The 24,537-nt window shown below is 53.0% G+C and overlaps 1 protein-coding gene across 6 annotated transcripts in view; it reads right to left on the bottom strand.

Moving 5' to 3' along the window:
- Tet3 (tet methylcytosine dioxygenase 3) overlaps positions 1-23,456 on the bottom strand; it is a 105,701-nt gene extending 82,245 nt beyond the window's left edge. The window contains exons 1-3 of one of the 6 annotated variants that reach the window (XM_050164883.1): positions 23,435-23,456; positions 21,179-21,910; positions 6,880-6,936 (exon numbers count right to left, since the gene is read on the bottom strand). In XM_050164883.1, the coding sequence (XP_050020840.1) occupies positions 6,880-6,936; positions 21,179-21,481 (360 nt within the window). In that variant the 5' untranslated portion in view covers positions 21,482-21,910; positions 23,435-23,456. The other 5 variants (XM_050164881.1, XM_050164880.1, XM_050164882.1 and 2 more) reach the window with 5 other exon arrangements.
- Positions 23,457-24,537: the final 1,081 nt, after the last annotated feature.

The following is a 24,537-nucleotide window of genomic DNA, read 5'->3' as shown; positions in this document are numbered from 1 at the left end:
TGCTCAGACTAGGGAGAGAGCAATGCTTAAAGCATGAGCAGTGGGGACAAGGGTGGGCTGAGGCCCTAAAGAATGTCCTAGTGCGGAGAAGAGAAGAGTAGGCTAGAGAAACGTGGAGAAAACCAGAGGGACAGCTCTTGGGCATGTGACATGAAGAAAGAAACCATATCTACACTGCGCACTCTATCAGCCTGACTGATTAGAACACTTCAAAGGCGGTTGAGTTTGGAAATGTTGCAGGTCCATTGCTAAAGTATCTTGAGCCACCCTAGCCCCTAAATAGCCATTTACTGACCTCCTCTGTGACTGAACATCCTCTGACTACTAGGGACATTCTTTAGGAATACACGATTTCAACAGCTTCCATCAAGCTCCAAACCCAAGAATGTAATCAGATAGCACCTAGACCTGCAGCAGAGATTCCCCACCTCACTGCAGCCTGTCTGCTGCTCCCACCAGTACATTTGTAAAGCTTTCTGATTTATGGCTTTGCTCAGTTTGTAGAAAGAACTTTATGGAACAGTTACCACATTGGGCCACAGAATTTGGGGTTACCTAAACCTGTGCTCCTAGGCCATGATCATGTTTGGCTCCAGAACCAACTATGGCTTAGACCCTTTAAGATTATATATGTATAGACATCATATATATTTATATTATATAAAACATAGATATTTTAATGTGGACAGGAACATCTCCAGCTCCACCAAAAATCCATTAACCTAGAAGCTGGGGGACAGGAAACCAATGACTCATATTTTGAAGACCTAGTCTCCCCTCTCTAGGACCAGGAGGGTCAGAGAGAACTCTCTGCACCCTGGTCAAGCCAGCAGACCTGACTTGGTCTAAGGAATACTCCCAAGGTTTGCAGTCAGAGCAGATTCTCCGCCCACAGGCCTTCTCACGACCTCTGCCTGTGACAGGTGTGTCTGCCCTCCCTGCTTGTCCCCTTCTGCAGAGCAGTTAGCAGGATCTGAGATGGAACCTCCCTGAGGGACAGGAAGGTAGTCGACAGGCCAGACATTGGTCCCTCTAGTAAACTGTTTAGCAGCGCTGGGAACAAAGCCTGCAGGTCAGGGAAAAAAATGTCCCTTTGGGATAAGCATTTGAGAGAGGGCAGGGGATGCTGCAGAGGTGGGAAAGTCAGTCGCCAGGGCAGAGCTGGGGAGCTCGCTGATAGAGACAAGCTGCAAACCCTCTCAGTGCCTTTGTTTCCAAGCAGAGCTCATGAGGTCAGGATTACTCATGAAGGAGTGTGGGGGCGGGGCTCAGAAATCCAATTACTTAAGCACCAAGGGCATACGAGTTCCTGGCCAGACACAGCCAGGATTTGCTTAGACCCTAATCCTCCTATACTCGGCATTTTGGTCCCTTAAGTAATATTTCTGCAGCAAGACAATCTGGGCCCTTTTTCTCTAGGCAGCTAAGATAAAATTCACATTTTTACTTGAATGTTTAACAATGCAAACAAAAAGTTGAAGAGCCTCAGCTGGGGGAAGAAGGGCCAAGACACTTCAGCTCAAGCTACCAAGATGACTGGGGCGTCCATCCTTACAGCAATCACAGGACTAGAGCAGCCTGAGAGGAAAGGGCTGCACCTCTAGGTTAGGAAGGCCTGAAGATGTCAGTGGTAGAACGCTTGCACACTAAGTCCTAAGTCCAATCCTCAGCATCACCACAGAGGATAGCTTAAGCTTTTTTAAAAATCATAAATGAAGTTGGACCTGATAAACAGGGTTGTATCTCTGGCTACTCAGAAGACTAAGAAAGAAAGATTCTAAGGTTCAAGGCCTGCTGGGCTCCAGAATAAATTAAAAGCCTGGGCAAAAAGAGGCCTGAGGATATTATAGTAGATGGTTTCCCTGCATGTATGAGGTTGAATTTGGTCTCCAGGAATAGGCACACATCCACACAAAGGGGTGGGGGTGGGCACACCCTTCAGGGGCTCATGGGCATGCAGGAAGGAGCCTATCTACAGGATCTGAGGTACAAGTAAGTCTTCTGGCTGCTCTAAGAAACTCTGCAACAAACGTGGTGTGAGGAAGAGTGAGTAGGCACTGTCCAGAAAGGGTGTGGACACGCAAGCAAGAGCCCTGTGCACCGCCAGGAGCAAGTTCAAACACTGCTGTCCAGGCCAACCCAGTCCCGCATCACACACACAGTAGCCGTCAGTTACAGGACATCTAAGAGCAAGCACATGGGAACCGCCCTGCCAACAGCTCATGGGATGCTAGGATGAACACCCCAGACAAACCGTACAAGTTGTTGGCTAACTCTACAAAGCAGAACCCAGTCTTAGAAATTAAAAAAAAAGGAAGAAAACCTAAAAAGACAATCTGGTCTGTTTCTAGATTTAGTTTGAGAACAACTAACTTTGGAAGGCAAACCCTCTGCTGTACAGAAGAAACGAAGGCCAGGGACTCTCCCAGTTAACGGCAAAGCCCAAGATCCAAGTAAGAAAGAAACTCGGCTACTTGTTGCTCTCAGCTAGTTAGGCAGCAAAGTCTATAAAGGCCCGAACTTTATTTTTTTTTTTTAAAGATAGGGTCTGATATTGCCCACTCTAGCCTCAACCTAGCTACACAGTCGAGGCTAGCATCCACTTCTCAATTGTGAGATTACAGGCACACATCACTATATGCAGATAAGTGCTTACAAGGTGACCTTTTCTGTTCTTTTTTGGCAGTGTTGGAGCGAGAGTCAATGGCAAATGCTCTTCGACTAAACCACATTATTCCCGTTCTAGAACCCAAACTTTTTCAGATAAAGTCTTACTATGTAGCCCTGGCTTCCTGGAACTTACGATACAGACTAGGCTGGTCTCAACTCAAGCAATTCACCTGTCTGTGTCTCTCAAATGCTGGGATTAAAGGTGTGCACCACCACAGTCAGGAGACTCTCGCGCCTGATGAACTGGAAGTAGTTTCAAATTCACACGGACAGCCTGGGCACAGTATTTTACCTAGCTTTCTCTGCATCTCAAAACCAAGTTCTTTCCTCCTTATCCATTTCAGAACACAGGACCCTAACACATCACCACAGATCCTGGAAGCACTAACCTTAACAATAAGGCTGCCATGTTGACTCTTCATTCCAAGCCCCCAGGTTCGATAAGCCAAAAAGAAAGCCTAATACATCCAAGCACACATGAGGTGAGAGGTTCTGTCTGTGGTGTGTGCAAAGTTCATGTGCCCCAAACACCGTGGAGCTCAAACATATTAACTGCATGGAAACACGGGCAATGCTGGTTTCCTCACCTACGACTGAAGTAATTAAGTCACATCTCTTACGTCTATTGGCTTTGTAAGGCTTGAATAGTAACTTTTATTTTCCAATTTTGTACTTAGTACTGGGACATGTGAATGCTCAGCCAATAGTGAGAGACAAAGAATGGGAGATAAAAGTAGGCAGGGATGAGGACAGGGTCCTGGCTAGCACTGTAAGCTACGGGTTTTACTCATGCAAGCCATCCCTGTCCTGTTTGCCCAGTCTAGATTAGCCCGAAAGTCACCACCTCCTCAGAAGCCACTGAGATGCTGCGAACAGGGAGTCCTGCTGACTGCCAAATGTCTGGATGTGGGAGGAAATGAGGCCAAAACCCCAAGAGGTCAGGGATGGAAGGGGTCTTAAGAGGATTGGGAGACCCAAAAGCTGAGCCAAAACAAAGCCTCTGACATATTCCCAGCTCTGACCCCCCAGCCAGCCAAACCACTTGCCACAGCCTCCAGGGTATGGGAGGGAACCTGGCAAAACCACAAAGCCCATTTCTAGTGGAAGTGGCCATCTGTAGCTAAAAGCAGATGAACACCCAAGACCCCGCTCCTCACAAGCCCAGCAAAAGGACAACAGGCCATCATGGTGGTCTCAGAATGCAGTCCCAGGTTCCTGCATTGTGATGGACAGGGGTCTCCAAAGAGGCAGAACTGAGCTCTGTGGTTAACGCTGGCTCCTCCAAGCATGGGAAGTAATCTCTCCATTCCAACTCAAACCTGCCATCCTCTTTGCTGGTTCCTTTCCTGCTCCAGCATGACAGGTCCACCTGTTTTCAACCTCACTGCTGCCTGTAAGTGACCTCAGAGAAGGGGATTCCCTGACCTTCCAAAGAGCTGAGGCGCAGGCAGAAAAGAACAGACAGGGGTGATCAAGAGTATGCATAGAGTCAAGAAGCAGATCCTTAACAGGGTATTTCTGAAATAGTCAAAAGAAAGGCAGAAGGCAGAGATCCTGGGCCCAGTACCAAAATAGTTTCCAGACATCCTTATCCAGTGGAGTGCTCCCATGAGGCAGAGCGTGGGAGCCCCAACACAGGGCAGCCTGGGACTCTCGGCACTGGCCACTCTCTTCTGTCCAGGCTGCTGGGGTGAGAAGGCAGCAACAGGAGACTATGCTATGACATATTCCCTGGGATATCACGGGTAAATGACATAAAGCGTAATATACAGTAAACCAACAACTTGCATTCATCAAACGCAGCTTTGTGGCCGTGCCAGGCACTGTGCACACCCACGCATCAGGATATTCCTGGCAGCACTTAGCATACAACGAGACATGCATTATTTCTTCTGGCTGCTAGACACTATTCACCCTTGGGGCTTGCCCCTCCCGTGCCCGACCTGTGGGAACTTGTACACATACACACATGCACACACACTCCCTTTATCCTGACCATAGGAGGAGCTCTTCTACCATGACCTGATAACATATTGGGCAAAACTCTCTCACCCCCAACAGGCCACCTAAGAAAATCCAATGTGTAGAAAAAATAGGGACAAAACAGGGGCTCAGACCTGATTCTAGTGGCATCAACGCTGGAAGGAAGCCATGGTTCACAGGCAGGCAACTCGGCACAAACAAGCACAGATACAAGCTCGGAGCAGGAGGAATGGAGCTCTTGTGCCCAGGGAAGGGGAAGCCCTTGATTTTCCTAACACTGCAGCTGGGGTACTAGGCTGGAAGCCTCCAAAAGATCTTCACCAGATCCAGGGCAGCACAACAGGTGGTAGAAGGAGGGAGCACCCTAGCAGAGTGCAAGGAAGCAGGTCTGCAGGAGAGCCAACACCACAGCAGGCAGGCAGGCAGGCAGGCAGGGGGCAGGTACGGAGGAGAGCGCTACCCCTCCCTGATCCCATCTGCCTCCATCCTTTGTCCTGCTTTCATTGGAGTTGGGGGACAGAAGAGTTCGCCTCATGATCTTAACATTCCCAGTGTGCACACTTTTGAGACAGAGTACCCAGTGACAACTCCCCCAGTCAGCAGCGGGTGGCCAAGGGAAGCGGAGGTGGGAAGCTGTGGGTTCTGGCTCCCAAGAAAAGACAGCAGGAGCAAAAGTGAGCCAACGTGAGCTCACAGCTCTCCCGGAAGCCCGTGCACAAACAGTATCAGTACCGCGGGTCTCCGCAGTCCCTCCCAGGTGACTACCAACAACCCCCAACTTCACCAAGGCATGCCAGCCCCCTCAGAGAGCTGAGGTCACCTGGCTCTTCTCCCCAACAAACTGTTTCTGAAGCAAAATCCATGTCCTTCCCCTAAGCAGTTCCTTGGGAAGAGGCCAGGGAATAACAGGCTTCAGATCCACCTTGTAAACTAGCCTAGGAACCCCCAACCCACACAGGAAGAAGCAGAGCCCCACCCTGTCAAGCGTCACCACCCAGACAGTGAGGTGGCAGAGTGCCATTTCCAGCACCTCCTCAAAGCTTCCCACAGCTTTCCCAGGAAGCAGGAGGCAGCTCTGCAGGAAAGACTGAGAGCATGCTGGGACACTCACAGCTCGCCCACCTGCTACCTAAGCAACCAGGCTCCGGGTTTCCTCTATGCAAGGGGGAGCCCCACTGGGTCTGTCTGCCCACCTTTCCCACACTCACTCCTGGTCTCTGCTCAAGAGACAGCCACACTGTTTTCCTGTCCCAGTCCCCCACTTCCCAGGCCAGAGGTCACTACTGAGTAATAACAAACTCAAGACAGGGGGCCCCCAGCCCTGGAAAGCGGGAGAAACTGAAGGAACTCTACTGATCTGGTCCTTGCCAGCCTAGAAGGATTAGTCATGGCTTCTTAGTGGTCAGATTCTCCCCAGACTCTCCATTCCCCCTACCAAATGCACCGCTCCACCCTCTGAAAACCCACCTGGAATGGGTCAGAGCCCCTTTCTCTGCTTCCCCTACACCTGGGAACACTGCCTTCCCAGTCTCCCAGACACCAAGTGGCACAGAATAACAGCAGACACCCGCTGGCTTCCCAGCCATGATGTTGCATCAGCCCCCACCCTACCCAAAATATCCTCACCCCCACCACCTCCTCTCCTCTTTCCAGCCATCTCCATGGTGACAGCAGCATGACTAATGACACCCTATCAGCTCAGACTCAGGAGTGCAATTCTCCCTCCCCCTTACTGTCTTTCACCCCCTCCCTCCCTGCGACGCACACACCCCGGGGATTTCTGCAGATTGGATGCAAACCAACAGTGCCAGGGCCATTCTCCAGAGATTTCCAGAGGCAGGGGTGGAGAGTAGGTTGCATGTCTTTAACACACACACACACACACACACACACACACACACACACAGAGTTAAACAACCAAACCCCAACTGCACCCAAACCATCCAGCTGAGAAAGCAAAAAGAATCCAAACAAAACCCACACAGGCCTGAGAATTCATTGGCCGCCCACACTCCCGCCGCCCCTCCCCCTCAGCTGCTTCTACACACACACACACACACACACACACACACACACACACGGAGATTAAGGGATCGCCAGAGGAGACCCTTTATATCCAATCCAAACACTTCACCCCCTCCACGCGCGCCCATGTACACACATGTGTGTACACACACATAGACACGCGCGCGCGCGCGCACGCACACACGCAAGCACGCAGGGTACCTTGACAGTCGCCCCTTGTGCCCAAGGCCCTGCTCCTTCACCAGCCTTTATTTCCACCTGCAAAAGAAGCCAAAGACACTGGTGAGGTAGACTGGTAGCAGGCAAGCGGCAAAGCAGTCCTGCACAGGCCCCAGCGCACTGGAGGAGAAGGGGCCGGGGGAAGAAAGGCTGGACGGGACCATCTTCCTGCTCCAGCTGCCTCCCGAGCGCGGAAGGGCCCCTGCGCCTTCCAGTGTTTTGTTTTCCTGCTCGGCTCTCGGGCCTCTCAAGATCCCGGCCCCGCTCCCGGCCTGCACGCAGCCTCCCCTCCCCTCCAGGCCCTGCGCGCTACCTCGGCCGGCCTCCTCTACTGCATCGGCCGCCGCCGGGCCTCCCATTATCCCCGCCGAGGGAGCGCACCGAGGGAGGCACTGCAGAGGCGGCGGCCAGCTGCCGGCTGCTCCCGCCCCGCCAGGCTGGTGTGCGAGGGGGCGGCGCACACGCCAGCCAATCCCGCGCCCGGCCCTCCCCGCTAAGGACCTGCCCAGCAGCCAGGCGGGGGCCTTGGTCGTGGAAGCCATAGCCACAAGGGCTGCTTCCCAGGCAGGCCGGGGATCCCGCGGCATTCCCCGCCAGGCGATGTGCACAAGGCCTTCCCTGCACCTCCAGTGGGTGCACCTGGAGTACAGTGGAACGTGCAACGTAGGGGTGAGGAGTAGGTGGTACTCCAAACCGGCCACTCTCCAGCCGGCCAAGATCAAAGTAAGAGCTTGTCCTCCAGGGAGAATCCAGGGCAGCGCTTCTCTCTGTCTCTCTGTCTGTCTCTGTCTGTCTGTCTGTCTGTCTGTCTGTGTCTCTCTCTCTCACACACACACACACGCACGCACGCACACGCACGCACCCGCTCTGCAGACTGCAAAGGCATGGAGTAACTTACCAAAGGTGACAGCGCTAGAACTCAGCGGAGCTCAAACTCCCTGCCAGGTCTGTCCTCCCTGAAGACCATACCACCCTACTGAGCTCTACTGCCCTGCCCTCTTGCACCCCACTCGGGAAAATGGGCTATAGCCCATACTTCCTATGCTCCCACAAGTCAGCTGTGCCCTCCCTGGCACCCACTTTACTACCCTAAGATCACTCCAGACCGCTGCTGAAACATGCCTCATACGGTAGTCTCTCCTGGAGAGGCTTCACCAGGTGCCCCTTCCGAAACCTCCCCGGGCTCCCAGACCCCAAGAATTCCAGTCTAGTACCCTAACTCCAATCAAGCATACCAAAAGTGCAAGGGCCAGGAGACTAAAAGGTTGAGGGGGATAGCAAAGTCCTAGCAATCCACATTCCTGTAGTAATTCCCAGATACCCCAGGCACCTGACCTCACTCACATACACTTTAGTACCCACATATCCCGTCCCCAGCCCGTGGTAACTTACCACTCTTAGCCTCTCTTTGCTCATTGGCAGAATGGAACCAGCAGCCATTTCATACAGCTGTGAGGCCTGAGATGGCTCAGGCCTGACCGACACCAGGTAGGTGTTGCTGCCTGGCAGCACGTTACGTTTCTGCCAGAGCTCAGGGTGCTTTCTCATTCTCATTCTCACAGATGAATAAGCTGAGGCCTGAGAGAAGTGACTCACAGATGAGCGCCCCGCCCCTGCTCCAGTGACTCGCTCTATTACCCACTCCACCACAAATGCATAATTGTGCTCCCCCAGGGTCCCCAGGGGGTACTCAGAACCAGAAGAGCTGCCTTAGGAGGAGGGCAAGCCTGCCTCTGGTGAGGCGGCTTGGGGGGGGGGGGCACACTTGCTTCCCCTGTGGGACAAAGGGCAGTCTTACTAGGTCCTTCTCAGAGCAGGAAGGCGGGCAGATGACAAGATAAGGTAAGGGACCATGTCCTAAATCATGACTTCAGGTGACAAACTGAGTGTGTCTTTTGTGGTTTGGTTTTGTTTTTGTTACACAGTTTCTCTGTGTAACACAACAGCCCTGGCTATCCTGGAACTTGCTTCGTAGCCCAGGCTGGCCTGGAACTGCCTGGTTCGAATCCACCTGCCTCTGCCTCCCAAGTGCTGGGATTAAAGGCCCACCACCGCCGGGCTGTGTTTGTGTCTTTTAACTCACATTACTGACCAGCATAAATGAATCCTTTCTCCTGGTTCCCTAAACCCTGTGTTACATACCCATGCACCCCACAGAGACAAACACAACTCCGAGAGTATCAATTAATACAGCTACTACTCCGGCTGCCACAGTGATCAGCCCCCTGCTACGCACAGGCCCCGGGCCAACCACCCTGTAGTATCATCTCATTTTACCCTCTCTACACACAGCCTTGTGCAGAAGGAAGACTCTTAGGATGCTGAACAATTTGCCCTTCAAACTTGGTGGGCTGGAATTCAAACCCAGACCCTTCCTGTCCTCTGTAGCCCCCTTTCTGTCAAGCCTAGGGAAATAGACAACTGGGTCACTTAAAGTGACCACTTCCTGTCAAAGAGATCTGAGAACACTAATGTTTTCACTCTTCTCTATGCTGCTTCCTGACTGACCCCTCCCCCGCACGCTAAAGCACTGCAAGGCTGAATCCAAACAGTGCCTCCCCTCTGCCAGGTCCTCCCTGGCCTGGAGAACAGCACACCGCCTCTTCTGGAGCCAGCACATCGGAGCAGTTATTTTATTTACTGTCGTTCCCCACGTGGGTGGGGCCATCTTCCCCGCTTTTCCTAGGCTCTACACAGAACTGGAATGTGCTGAGCTGCGTTCTACCTCGGGAGTGTGGAGTAGCGGGGAGGCTGGGCACTGAGATGGTGTGAGGTCCCTAAAGCCTGGGGAGCGGGGGAGGGGCGGGGTGGCATCCACTCTCCTGGAAAGGACCAGCAGGCCTCTTTCTCATAGTTTATGGGAACTCTGGAGCTGAGTTTACCCCATCTCCTTGGGCTAACTCTGTGCTCCTCCAACTTCAGACACCCACCCTGCCCTCCAGCAGCCCTTAGCTAAACCACGGGAGCCTGTGGCCTTCAAGGCAGTCTGCTCGCTCCCTTTCTCATCCCACTCTGGCTACCTTACTTCTTGAGAGGTACATGATGCCAGGACAGTTCGGTTCCCACCTGACAGCGTTCTCATCTCTATATGCCCCTCTTTCTCCATATGGGTCTCACTGTGACCAACTCAGAGGCACGTGGGATTCCTCTGCATAAGGACAACGATCCGTCCCCCGTCTTCCATGGGGTCTCCCAGTTTCCTCCGTTCTGACTGCAGGAGTGGGGCCACAGAGGTAAATGGGCTCACTTGCTGGAAACACTGAAAATCTCAAGACCATGGCTATCCACAAACCACACTGCACACAGACGAACAGGAACTCAGGCATGCCTAGACACCATGGGGAAGGAAGACTGCAGATGAACCGCGCACCAAGCCTCGTGACGCCCCACAAAGGGGGACACAGCACAAAGCATCTTATTTAAATCTCAAATCACCAACATTCCAGGAGTCTTCCATACCCACTCTACGGATGGGAAACAATAGCGTTCTACACACCTTGCCCAAGATCAAACAGCTACAGCGACCCAGCAAGGCTCTTCCTGTCGTGTCACTTGCAGTGGCACACTCCAGAGCTGCTACGGATAGTCCTGCAACGCTCAAGTCCATCTACCTCCTCCAGAGGTGACAGGGGACTAGAGACAGGTCTCTTCTCTTCCTTGCCTTGTCCTGCACACGGTACTTCTGCACAGGGCTTTTCCGTCCTTGTCCAGTTGAAGCCCACATCCTCCGGGATGCCTTCTCTGGGTACCTCAGCTTGTTGCCAGTCCACAGCACCACCTGCGGTTTGTCTCTGCGTACATATACATGTCCTGCCTCCCCAGAGCACCCAATACTGAAGGCACTAGGAATTGACTGTGAGGTGAGACCTGTGACCCCCTTCCCTCTCCATCACACAAAGGATCCTGTCAAAGAAACCTAGCACCCCCTCCACCCTCGGAGCCTATGTTTCCCGGTGTCCACACATCAGTTTCCACCCAAGTAATTGCAGCCCATCACACATACATCATCCTCTATATTTGAAACTCTTTGAGGTTGTCATGGGAACTGCCTTTGCCTTCATTCACTGATCAGACCTCACAATTAGCTTTGGCAGCGGAAGTCTGTGTCAATGGCAATCACCAGGAGGAGGAAGCAGAGGAGGAGCAAAAGAAAAAAAAATGCCCCTCCTTGGAGGTACAGCAGAACAAGATGCAACGAAGGCACCACCACTGTCCCGATGGACAAAGAGGCGGCCCCAGCGCCTACCCCTCACTTCCTCTCTGACAAATAAGACGTGTATACTGAGTACGACACACAGTGCCACAATGCCTGTACCCGCACGTCCTCCTCCCAGTGCTTCTCACCCCTCCTAATGCGACAACACAGATCTTCCTATTGTGGTGACCCCCCAAAAATGATTTCATTGCTACTTTATAACTAGTTTTGCTACTGTGATGAATCATAATGTAAATATCTAATATGCAACCCCCTAGGGAGCTACACCCACAAGTTGAGAACCACTGTCCCAGATGCTTAGGGGAAGCTGTTGCACTATTTCATTGGGGTCAAAGTCAAGTGTCTTTAGGACCACCAAATGTCCCAGGACCCACTCAAATAACAGGAGACTCTATGGCATTACCTCAGAAACCCAGGGCAGCCTGGAGGAAGACTTCCAAGAGAAACTAGCACACACTTCAGCTCCCTCAGGATCTGTGCACACCCTCAGGTATGCCCGGCAGCCTGCCTACATCTTTCCACAGCTCTGCCATCAGCTTCAAGCACTCCAGGCACAGAAATCAGGAGAGTCAGCCCTCCTTAATCCTTCACGAACCACTACCTCCAAACTCTCAAGGCCTGTTCCTTCCCTTCCCAGCTGGTCTGCTTGTGGAAGGCTAGACTCTGTCCTCAGGGCATTCCTCCCTTCCAGCTTCACAATAGCATCCTGGTAAAAAAACGTTTCCTTGGTCTCATGAAGGACAAAGTTATCACCTTTACTGCTCTACTCCAGGCTCACGTTCAGTGCCTGGTCTGGCCCATGCCAATCCTGGGAAAGTTTTGCTGGATAGGGCTCGCTACAGGTTAAAGCATACCACTTGATTTTGGAAACTGAGGCAGCACCAGAGAGGAGCTGTACTTCTCCAGGAAAAGACATAGTAGGTCTTGGGACTCAGGAAGCATTCCAGAAGGTATACATCGTCCTTGTTCTTTATCCTGTCCTCTGAACCCCTCACCCCACCCAGGCCTCAAGCAAAAGCCTGTCCTCCCTCTCTTCTAGAGTGCCAGAATAATTCCTGGCATCTTTGGGGGAAGCGGGTGACCTGTGTAAGGGGCAGGTCAATAAAAGCATAAAGACAGGTGAGAACAGCCACTGTCTCCGCGACATGAATGATTCAGACGCGGAACACTAGAGTCCAGTACCTGGCCACTTGTTTCTGACCCAGCTTTTTCGCGTCCCCTCTTGAGGCTTCCCCTGATAATGAAGAGGGGTAGTGTGGTATAAAGACACCCACAGTCTCACCAATGCCCTTAGGACTGCCAGTGAGATCCCCATCCTATTCTGAGACCCTGGAGCCGCTGCACTAACAGCAGGGGGAAGCATGGAACCTGTCTACTAACTCGCAGGGCACCCCAGTGCTGGAACTCCCACAAGTCAGCTCAGCAGTTCGAACAGAACAGAGGCCTCTGAGAACCCAGCCCACCTTCTGCATTACTTAAGGCAATCAAGCAGCCCCCAGACCTGAGTTCACCCGAAAGGCAACTGAGGATTCCACACGGAGCTGCTTTCCCGGTCCCCCATGTCCCACCACTGCCTCAGTAATTAGTAGAAACTCAGTCTGCCAACTTCTTATTCAAGTGGTAGACAAGATCTCCAAAGTGTACATAGTTCAGGAGTGGCAGCCGTCTTGGACCCACACAGATCACAGGGAAGATGCCGGCAGCAATCCAGCTGGACCACAGGAATGCAGAGAGATAAGGGGGTCTCGCCCTCTGACATCCTCTCTTCCCGAGCACTCCAGTGTTCTCCCACAGGCAAAGAAATGGAGTCTAGACATTTGAGTTCCAATATAGTCAGCCCACCTACCAGCACACTGCCTTCTCCAGGAGACAGCCTAAAGCAGAGGGCTGACTCTGGGCCAGGCTTGTGAACAAGTACACGCAGGACCAGACGTTAACATGAACAAGGTTCACAGAGGCTTTGATCAGGACTGTGGGTGGGAGGGTCCCCGTGGGGAATCACATCTTACTCACACCTTGTTCTAAAGAAATACATAGTTATGCCTTCAAGAACGGGTTGTGTAGCCGGTTAGAACCCAGGGGAGCATTGTTCGCTTCTATGTCACAGCTATGAGCCATAATCCCCAACTCTGATGGCTATTTCCCCAACCTGAAAGAGGCTATGGTAAGGATGAATCTGGGGACCACACAGGGAACCCTGTGTGCAGCTCATAGCTCTGCCCAATAGATCTCCTATAGCAGTAACTTTTAGAGACAGGGTATTAGTGTAGACTGAGACTGGCCTGAAACTCATCATGCAAGAGGCTGGACTGCATAAGGAGTTAAGCCAGACTCCAAGTCATGACTGCACTCTGTCTTCATTTCCTAAGTGCTAGGATTACAGGTATGAACCACCACTTCCAGCAAAGAACATTCTTTATCTGCACTGTCCAACAAGAGCCATTAGCCACTTGCAGCTAATTAGAAAATAGCTATTGTGACCATTACTGTATTTAATTTTAATTTAAATAGCCGTCCATGGCTTATGGATCTCACATATGATGGCTCAAGTAAATCTTGCTTCTAAAATCTGGGGTAGCCATGAATGTTCTTGAGGATGTGCTAAAAACTACATACTGTCTCCTCAGAGAAGATACACTGTCACTCTTTGATGAGACATTCAGCTAAACCTTCCAGAAACTTCACAAGCCTGACCTCGACCCAAGACTAATTCCAGTTACAGGATAAAGTCTAGGGCTGGGGGCACAACTTGGTCCGCACTTAATTGTCTAACATACTTGAGGTCTGATCCCCAGCATGACAAAAAAATAGTAAGTAAATTAATTAAGCGGCCGCGGAGGTGGCTGCAGCTAATGAAGTGCTCGCTGCACAAGCACGAGGACCTGAGGTTTGAGCGCCAGCAGCCACTGAAAACCCAGCACAGTGTGTGTTGTAATCCGCACGAGAGAGCTGGAGACAGAAGGATCCCAAGGCTTGCTGGACAACCAGGCTGGCTGAATCTGCAAACTCGATGGAAGACTGACTCAGAAAACAGGTGTTTAGGCTGGAGAGAGGGCCAATGGCTAAAAGCACTGACTGTCCTTGTAATCCTAATTCCAGGGGACCCAACACCCACTTCCAGCCTCCACACTGATGCACATGAATACATGCAAGCAAAACACCCATATACATAAAATAAAGATCTGTATGTATGTATGTATGTATGTATGTATGTATGTATGTATTTTTTTAATGACACGGTCAGGTCATGGTGACAAGGGACAAAAAGGTCTCTGCATTCGAGGCCAGCCTGGGCTACATAATGAATTCCAAGCCAATCAGGACTATATGGCAAGTCTGTCTCTAAAATAGAAGGTAAACAGCAATTGAGGAATACATTCAATACTGATCATTGGCCTCCACACACAGGCACACACAGATACACACAGGGCACACACAGGCACACACAGATACACACAGGGCACACAGATACACACAGGCACACACAGGTACACACAGGCACACACAGATACACACAGGCACACACAGATACACACAGGCACACACAGGCGCACACAGATACACAGGCACACACACAGGCACACACACAGGCACACACAGATACACACAGGCACACACAGATACACACAGGCACACACAGAGACACACCGGCACACACAGGCACACACAGATACACATGCACACAAACTAAGTACAAAATGTGGCCAAAAAATATTATGGCCCAGGTTAGGTATTTCTTCTGCAAGAAAGCTTCNCAGGCACACACAGATACACACAGGCACACACAGGCGCACACAGATACACAGGCACACACACAGGCACACACAGATACACACAGGCACACACAGAGACACACAGGCACACACAGGCACACACAGACACACACAGGCACACAGGCACACACAGATACACACAGGCACACACAGAGACACACAGGCGCACACACAGGCACACACAGACACACAGGCACACACAGATACACACAGGCACACACAGACACACACAGGCACACACAGATACACACAGGCACACACAGGCACACACCGGCACACACAGATACACATGCACACAAACTAAGTACAAAATGTGGCCAAAAAATATTATGGCCCAGGTTAGGTATTTCTTCTGCAAGAAAGCTTCTAAGGAATACGCAGCTACACCTGATGTTACACTTCCCACAGACCCGGGAAGATCTCTCACTCCAGAGGATGCCTTCATAAGGTATCACCAGTCCGCAGACCCATGCAGGCACAGGACACAGGGCATCCCTAAGGCTAGCTCACGAGGGTAGGAAAAACAGTAAACATCACATTCTTTTTTCTAACATGGCTCCAGTCAGCCTGCTTCAAACCTACTAACAAGGTCTGCAGACTCCTCCACAGGAAGGAATTGACTCCTCTTCCACACAACTTTTTCCTCTACTGCTTTGGAAACTGACCGGCCTGGTTTCCTTTGATTGTCCTATACATGGCAGATCTCAAGATAGGCTGACAAAATTTTCAGAGCTTCAGTTCTTTCCACCTGACCAGGAAATCAGGGTTCCTACACGCACCTCTCTTTTTAAAACAAGTCCCAGGAGGGCTGGAGAGAGGGCTCGGAGGTTAGCATTTGTTCTTGCAGACGACTCAGGTCCGATTCCTGGGACTTGTGTGGTTTGAAAACCATCCATGACTCCAGCTCTATGGGGATCCAATCCCTTCTTCTGCCTCTGAGGGCACCAGGCACGGATGTGCAAGCAGAACACTCATACACATAAAATAAACCCAAAACAAGGTCAAACAACTGCAGACTTTTCCATGTCTCTTCGGTCCCACTCAATCTGGCCAAGGCTTGCTGCTCAAGCTGCCCCACTCTCCTCAGCCCCCTTCCCATCTTCCAACCTAGTCACTTCCTCTTGGAATTCCCAGCCACCATAGCTGTGCAACTGCAGAGCCTTCAGCCAGACCCAGGATTCCACTGCTGTACCCATCCCTCTGCTAACCACTTGTGACCTGTGGGCCTACAACCTCCCACATCGGGCGTCTCAACAGCAAACACTGCCGGAGAGCTTGCCTGGCTGTTTTCAGATCACACCCAGTCCTTAAGCAGCACTACCCAAAGCTAGCCTGAGAACATGGAGTCAATCCGGGGTCAGGTTCTCCTTTGCTAGGTGTCAGCTGGAACTCCGGGCCTGGATGTGAGGTCTTCTGATCCTTTCCCACCTCCCTACCCCCTTTTCCTGGTCACACGAGTATTGGGAAGTCACCCTTCAAGTTCTAATAGTTATATAAAGCACGTAGGTATCTGGCTGAACTACAGATTTGGGTTCCAAAGGTTTGGGATAAGGTCAGAGATTCTGCACTCCCCGCAAGCCCTAGAAGACGCTGCTGATCCACGGCATAGCAAGGTGGAAGTGAGACTAAGCTACTTCGTGTCCTGCAACTCAGGCAGGAGCCGTGCCTCTCTTGTCTGCAGCAGAGGGTCTCCACCCTGAACATCAGATTCACTCTAAGAGCCTCAATCCAACCAAGTATGCTCTAGGCCAAATGGTGGCTGGGGGGACTCATTCACTAGGAGTTAAACATTTTCCACCAGGTGATCCCAGGGATGAACCCCCGCTCTCCAGTGCTTGATGGACAGGGCAGGGACGCTCAGATCTATGTAGGAGGCTTCTGCAGCAGGCTGCTCCCAAAGGAATCACGGCACTCCCAGTCCACTGCTAGCCTTTCTAGCCTCACCACCCTTTTAACACCCTGTTCTATAACAAAAATTAACATCAAACTTATTTGCTTATGATTTTCAAAATCTCCAAACCCGGACTTTTTGCCAGCCCTAATCTTATCAGCGCAATTCTCGGAGCATTCAGGAAGATGGTCAGTGGGCGTGAATGCGCAGTGGAGTCTGGCTCTCCTTTTCCCAGGATAAACTCCCCTGGACATGGGGACCCAGTGGCTTGTTTTCCTGTCCCTAGTTATGCTCCTAATGGAGGCCTGCTTCACTTCCTTCTCCTTGCGCATCACAGAGAATCTGCTGTCCTAGCATTTCCGAGGCACGGGACCTTCTGGCCACTGGGCTTCCTGATGTGCCTGGGAAGGCTCAGACAGATCCTGAATCTTCCACATCAAACTCTAACGGGCGCAACCTTGACCATCTCTGTACTCTTGACAGTACTGTGGCACCACACAAAAGGCTCCTGTTAGGCTTGGGCCCCTTCACTACCCTTGTCATATTTCCTTTTTAAGAAAAAACAAAAATAAAACAAAAAACAAAAACCAATCTCTTCCTCCAGCCGACTATCCTTATGGAGTCTGTGGCTATGGGGTTTTAAACCAGCGCCTCAAAGACGATTATCTGGTCGCTTGCCCAGCCTCTTCTCATGCCTCACACAACCAGGTGGACTTATTTTTAAAGAAATCTCATCACCTCTACTTTCCGCTGCTTCTCCCTTTGCTGAACACCTTACTCGGGAGCTAGCTTAGTGAGACCCCATCATGTTTCTGACATTGTGGAAAGATCTCTTGGCCCCCCAAAGCTGCAAGGTGTCTTGTCAGGAAGGTAAAGATGATGCATTTGGCTGAGGGCTAGCGAGTAAGTACTCTGCAACCACAAACCGTTTCTCTGCTGTTCATCCACTGTCCTGCTTCCAGCCTGAAGCCTAGATTCCCCTGCACAGACCTTCTCCTACCTACTCAGCTCCTTCTTCCCTTGCACATGCCCAAGGCCACAGTGCTGTCTTGTTCCTGGTGTGCAGACACTCTTTCCTACACCTGGCTCCAGAGTCCTGATCCACGGTTGTTCATCCAGCGAGCCAGGGGATGTCTCAAGATACACTTATTTTGTACTTTACAGGCTTACAACAGACTAATACAGTTGTTTATATGTGAAGTTTAATCCTGCCACTGTGTGCTGGCTACCTACTGTGTGCCAGACAAGATGTATATTTTATTTTGCATTTCCATTTCATCCTTATTAACACCCTGAGGAGGGTTACCCCTATCTCACAACCAAGAAAACCAAAGCTAGAGGGATTTACTATGTCGCCCTAGTGTGCTTCACACTCGACCCCGAGAAGCCTGCCTTTATTCAAGTGAAAAAGGTGCAAACCAAACAAACTCTGATACTAGCCTAAGCCCTGAATCTTTCTGGAAGTAGGAAAGTAGGCCACAGTAGAGGTACAAACTCCTTTGGATGTGTTATATCTACTGCCAACCCAGGAGCAACCACAGGCCCCTGGGAAGCCACCTTTAATCTTCAAATTCTAAACTACGGAGTTCAGGGATTCTGACTCACCCTTCCCAAAGCCCACTGGGGAAAAGAAAGTCAAGTAGAGAAGCAAAAGGGAAAACACAGATAAGCACTCTCCCTCCCGTGTCCACCACCCTCATAGGATGGTACCAAGCAGCCATCAGCAGACAGCATAAAAGAAACCCCAAAGGCAGCTGGGAGAGTGGAGTCAGGATGGAGTTAAGGAAGGATGCCCAGAGGACTAGAAACACAGGGATACAGATGAAAGCAGATGCTAAGACTTCTGAGGCTCTGGGGATGGAGTACCCCACCACACCCGAAGAGTCAGGTCAAAAGAAAAAAAAAAGACCTTCCCAGTCCAGGTCCCGGGACACTCTCCCCCGTTAAGCACTTCGAAAATCTAATGATTAAGATCACTTCAGTCCCCTGGGGCAGTTAAATGCGCAGCTGAAGCGGAGTCTCTCAGGTGCATCTCAGGCTGCAGGCTGCGAATGTGCCCGAGACAAGCCCATTAGATGGGAGTGTTGTCCGGACAGCCATTCTCAGGCTCTCAAGCCTTGTAGGAGCAGGTTGAGAAGGAGAGGCACGAGTTACCATTTGTTCTTTTTTTTTTTTCTTAAACCAAGCAAAGACAACAAAAACAAAGGTCTTTCTTCAAAGTTTAAATATCAAAGGGAAGCTACCCACCTCTGGAGCACTGCTCATTAAAAAAAAATTAAAGGTTAGGATCATCAAGATGGGGGGCGGTAAAGGTGTCAGCTGCAAAGCATGGGGACCCGACTTTGAATTTCAGGACCCACACAGTAGAAGGAAGAAAACTGGCTCTCGAGTTGTCCTCTGACTTCCACGCACGCGCCATGCAGAAACACATGCAAATAAACAATGAAATAATCAACTCTAAGAAAAAACTCATTCCACTGTCACCGCGCTACGTTATTTCTCTGGAAACTGGAGCCGGCCCCAGTCCACAGACCTACATATAGACCTTCTGTCCTCAGGTATCACAGGCTGTTCAGCTACATTTCTACCTGACCCCAGGGGCCTGGGGTAGCCGCCAACCACGCACGGCAAGGTCTCAGGGCTGTCTCTAAGACTCCGCCACCCCTGGTCCGCGGGATCTTTACCATGACCACCCGGCAGCCTGGCCAGCAGCCTGGCCAGCAGCTTACACAAGAGGATGACAGCCCTGGCCGCATTCCCATCCCCCTTCATCCAGGTATGCCCCACTGTTGCCAAGGCCGGCACTTAACGCCATCCATAAGGGCCACCAAGAATATCTAGTGCATCGAGTTTGGCATCTTTACCCGAGTCTGTCAGAGGAGTGGAGAGAGATACCGGGACAGAAGGAAGTGCCCCGTTAGAAAGAAGGAAATGATGGGATCCAGCCACGCCACATGCAGTTCTCACAACCTAAGGCCACCTTCTATCTACCCCAGCCTCTAAGAAAGGGCCTGGAGGGCACAAGGTGAGTGTCCAATAGCAGCATGAAAACTGCCCAATACCAGCAGTATAGAAGAACTGGACACTACTGCCCCAAGGCTGGGGGGAGGGGAGCTGCAGAGCTGATCCAGATGTCCGCGTTAGCTGGTCAAAGTAAATAGGGAACAGAGACTGTCGTGCCTGAGCCATGACTTACGGTATGTAGCAAGTGGGCAAAGGGAGGGAAGGAACAGAACCCCTGCCCCCAGCACTTGGATCTTTCTTCCTGGCCAAAGCCCTACTAGCTTGAGGCACGCACAGCTCCACGTTCAGCAGTCAGAGAAATCCCAAGTGCGGCGGCATACCAGCCCAGCCACAGGTGACCTTATGCTCAGAGCACAGCAGCTCCTGGACCAGTGGAGGGGGCTTTGGAGGTCAACAAGGACAACTCGATTTTCCCAAAAGACAGGCCCAGAGGGGCAGAATAGTCTAGGCTCTTGGACAAATTAGTGGCACGGCTGGGAGCCCTGCAGACTGCGTAGGCCTCTGTCTCTGTCCAGCGCCAGTTCCGCTGCCTGGAGCAACTTCAGCGGCTGCACGCTCCGCCTAAAATCTGTTCTGTTGGTCGGTCCCTACTTTCGCCAACTGTCTGCTGTCATAGCTGCCACCAACTTCATGTGGAGTGTTCATCACCATAGTAGAAAGGGAAGAAGCCCAATACAGGGCCACTGCCCCTCCAGCCCTCCCTCCCCCCACCCATTCCGGCCGCTCTCAGCCCAAGTCTTCCCCTGATCTTCTACCCTGAACACAGGGAGTCCTTGAGAGTATCTCAAAAGCACATCATTCATTCATAAATTGGCATCCAGTACCTACTACTATGCCAAAAAGTCTTTGGCCCCAGAAAGTATCCCATATCATTGAGAAGCCCAATCACGCATCGCTCACTAAATTCCCTGTTTAAGAAAAACAAGAACCCAAGGAAAGGTTTAGGGGAGAAATACCCCGGCTCCATCAGGACAGCACCAAAGCCAACCAGTCACACAGAACTTTCACTCTAAGTTCATCCACCTCCATCTCCAGCGCCTCACTGCCACCACAGCTGCCCACATCACCCACCTAAAGTCCACCTGAGGCGTCCAGCTCAAGCTAGACATCGCTGTCCTGCATCAACCATAAACACCCAGGAGGAGGAGGAGGTTGGCTCTCCATGCTCTGCAAGGGACTGAGTTACTCTCATACAAACCGTCAGCCTGGAAAAGGAACCCACTGGGCTTCCAACAGCAGGCTGGGCTCCAAAGGAGACCAAGGGACCAGAAATGGAGGGACAGGTACAGGCATAACTGCATGAGCCTTTTTAACCAGACCCTCGTGATGACAACGCCCTCAAGGAAGGGATGGGGAGCCTAGCAGAGGCCCGCTTACCTCTTTAAGAAGCCCCACTTTTTTCTTCAGCACCTCACACTTGCGAAGTTTGCAGATCTGGTGCGTGCGGCGATTGGTGCAGCTAGTGCAAGACCCACAGTTTTCCAGCCTCCGGCAGGGCTCACAGGTCCCACACCTCTTTCTTTTCTTTCGCCCATCCCCACCCCCTCGCAGTTGGGTCTCACTCCCAGCCATAGGAAGCCCAGGCCCCTGGAAGCCCCCTACCATCACCTGGCCCTGCGGGAAATCATAAAGGCCTGGGAGGTCTGACTGGACCGCCAAGGGCACCTGAAACTGGCTCATGATGCTGAGGTTGCCAGAGAAGGGAGCATAGGTGCTGGGTTAAACTACTGTCCAGTCTCCTGATGCCAGCAAATGCCACCAACAGGTCGTTCTCTCCTAAACAAGTCTACAAGGGTGACGGCAAGAAGCTTCGGCCTCTGGAATGAGTGTCTCTTCCTGAGCCCTCTTCACCTCCGCTGCAGCCGGCTGCCAGGGCTCCTTCCAGGACCAGTCTCCCACCTGCAGGGCCCCCGGATCAGGGACAAGACAGTAGCAGCAGCAGCCCCCTGGAAAGGTTTCATCTTGGCTGGGTGGGTTCTTCACCCTCACCCACCCGGGGCTCAGGCATGAGGCGAGCCAAAGGGTGTGTGGTGGGGCAGATTAGGGTGAGGAGTTTCCTCCTGACAGTTCTCCCTGCCTGGGTCAGGATGGTGGAGAAGGCTACGCTGCCTGGGGGTGGAAAAGACACAGAAAGGGGAAGCACATCACTCGGGGCTCAGGGACAACTTTCACGTGTTATCTCTTCCTGCTTCTGGGAAGAGAGAAAATGGGGGAAGCCAGAGTCTGAGTCAAACGAAGTCATTAGAGCCTCAGATGGAGGTACAGGGAACTAGTTGGGGGTAGGGAGGCATTCAAGGGGATGAGGGGTGCTAAAGGTGGGATTTCTGAGAAAGTTGCTCTGTGCACCCCCAAACATACATCTTCCACTGGCTTGTGAGTTTCATTAAAATCCAAGCGAAGTCCCTTACTGGGGGGGCCACAGGACCTTCCCCGAGGTAACAGAGCTTACAAAATAAAGTTTGCAGAGGCTCGTTCATTAGAGTGGATGGCACCCCAAGTACCTAGGCGGGCTGGAGGTGGGGGGCGCGCCCGTGGGGAGTCCCAAGTCGGCCACCTCGCCAAGCCCCCAAGAGCGGGAGCCCCGAGGGCCACAGAGGAAAGCGACCCGCGCCACCGAGGGGCGCGCGGAGGGGGCTCGCTGGGGCGCAGGCCAGGCTGCGCGCGCCGCCGCCGCCGCTGCTCCGGCTCCTTTGTTCTGGGGCCTCGGCCGCTCCGCTCCCGCTGCACCGCAGCCCCCGCCCCGCCACCCCCACCCGGCAGCAGCGCACAGCCACCCGGAGCTCCCTGCCGGGTCTCCGGCTACCCTGCTGCGCCCACCCCGGCCTTGCTACGGTCCCCGCGCCGCCCCTCCCCCCACGCGCTGCCCCTCCCCCCCACCGCGGAGCCGGAAAGCCACCGGCTGCACCGACCTGCCCGCCGCCTCCGGGGCGGAGCGCACAAAGGGGCAAAGTTTCCCAGCCTGCCGCTGCCACCGCCGCCACCGCCACGGCCCAAGGTGTGCGCCTCTGGGAGCGGAGCGCCTAGCCCGGCCAAGCTCGCTGCGCGCGCTGAGTCCCCCCGCCCCAGTCCTGGCCGAGCACGGGACGGCACAGGAGGAAGGAAGAGGCAGCGGCGGCGGCCGCGGCGGCGGCAGCAGCAGCAATGAAGGCGGCCGCGGGACTCCCCGCCCCCCGCGCGCCGCGGCACGTGCTCGCCCGGGGACTCCCCCGCCCGGGAGGGCGCGCACGTGCGGTCCCGCCGAGGCTGGCCGCTAGGCCCGGGACCGCGCAAGAGCGGAGTTCCCGGGTAGGGAGCGATGCGCGCGCGGGCCGGCCGGGCTTTGCACCTGCAGCGCCTCCTTGGGCCTCGCGGAGGGGCCCTCCGGAGACGCGGCTGTCCCCGCGGGCTGGCCCGTCCCTGCCCTCCGGCGGGGCCCGAAGCCCAAGCTGTCGAGGCGGGGCGGGGCGGGGCGCGGACCTCCCCAGCTAGGCCCTTGGCCCAGCTGCCTGGGTGTCCCCACTTCCTGCCACTCCCTGCGTGCTCGGGACGGCCCCACGCTCGCAGCCCCGAGCCCAACCGACTCCCTTTCTCCTCCTTGGCTGCTGCTCGCTCAGGCCGAGGCAGGACAATAGGGGACATTGCGCGTTTGCATACCGAGTCAGCCTAGCCGGCAAGAAGTGGGTGCCCGAAGGCAGAGATCGAGTGCCCGCTGCATGGCATCAGCGTGAGGTTCACAGCCAAGCGCCCTGCCCCGGACGACCCCAGGGCTCTGCCATCACCAGCCTTCCTGACGCGGCGTTCAGGCTCTTTAGCGTCTAAAACAAAGACTAATTCGAGACAACCTCCCCCCCGCTGTCAGCCCCCCGCCCTCCTTGATTCCCAGAGTAGAGGGACCGGGCACATAGCGGAGAGGAACCCAGACTGACTCCGAAGGGGTCCAAGTCACCACTGAGGCCTAAACCTCGCAGACACTTTGAAAAAGTCACCCTGGGCAGGGGGTAAGGGGCAAGACACAAGAGTATTTCCAACTTGTCAAACTGCCCATTTCTCTTGCTGCTTCCCTACCACCCCTCACCTGTTGTTACTGGCCAACTTGAAATTCCAGGTTAGATTAACTCAGCTCCACCCATCTGGTCTGACTGCCAAGCTAGAGTGCCCACAACTGCCTTCCACCTACCCGGGTTGCTTTGGAGAAGGGTAGGTCTGTACCCTCCCTACGCACGGGCAAGTCCTGGCAGAAACAGCCACGGGGTGGACTAGCCTGACCAGTTTGGGCGGTGCTCACCCAGCCAGGTACCTGGCATGCGTCCTGGCTGAAGCTAGCAACTCAGCCAGAACTGGAAAAAGAGCATTCGGCCGCCTATTTGTATGTGTGTGGGGGGGGGGGGGGCGCGGGTAACTGATCTCAAACAGCGCCTGCTGTCCAGCAAGCTCTAGGCAGTTAGTTGAAACAGCCAGAGTTGTCTGGGACTTCCCTCTGGCAAGTCTGATACTCGACAACCTGTGCCATAGGCCAGCTTGTCAGCTGGGTGGGTGGTGAACATGGCTGCAACATCTACTTCCTACTATGGCCTTTGGAAGGACTCAAGAGTTTCTGCTTCGGGGAAGTTGAGAGTAGCTACAGACGACAATATGGAGAAGTTGTGGTCTTGGCACATAGGCACACAAATACGCGCGCACACTTACAGGCATGTACACGCAGCAAAAAATAGGTGCCTGTTTAAACATGTTTAATGTTTCTTAAGTGGTTACACTCA

Source organism: Alexandromys fortis, unplaced genomic scaffold (assembly GCF_014885135.2).
Source record: "Alexandromys fortis isolate MF-2015 unplaced genomic scaffold, M_Fortis_MF-2015_v1.1 scaffold_138, whole genome shotgun sequence".
Classification (NCBI taxonomy): Eukaryota; Metazoa; Chordata; class Mammalia; order Rodentia; family Cricetidae; genus Alexandromys; species Alexandromys fortis.
Note: the sequence above shows the minus strand (reverse complement) of the source record. Positions and strands in the feature narration are given on the sequence as shown.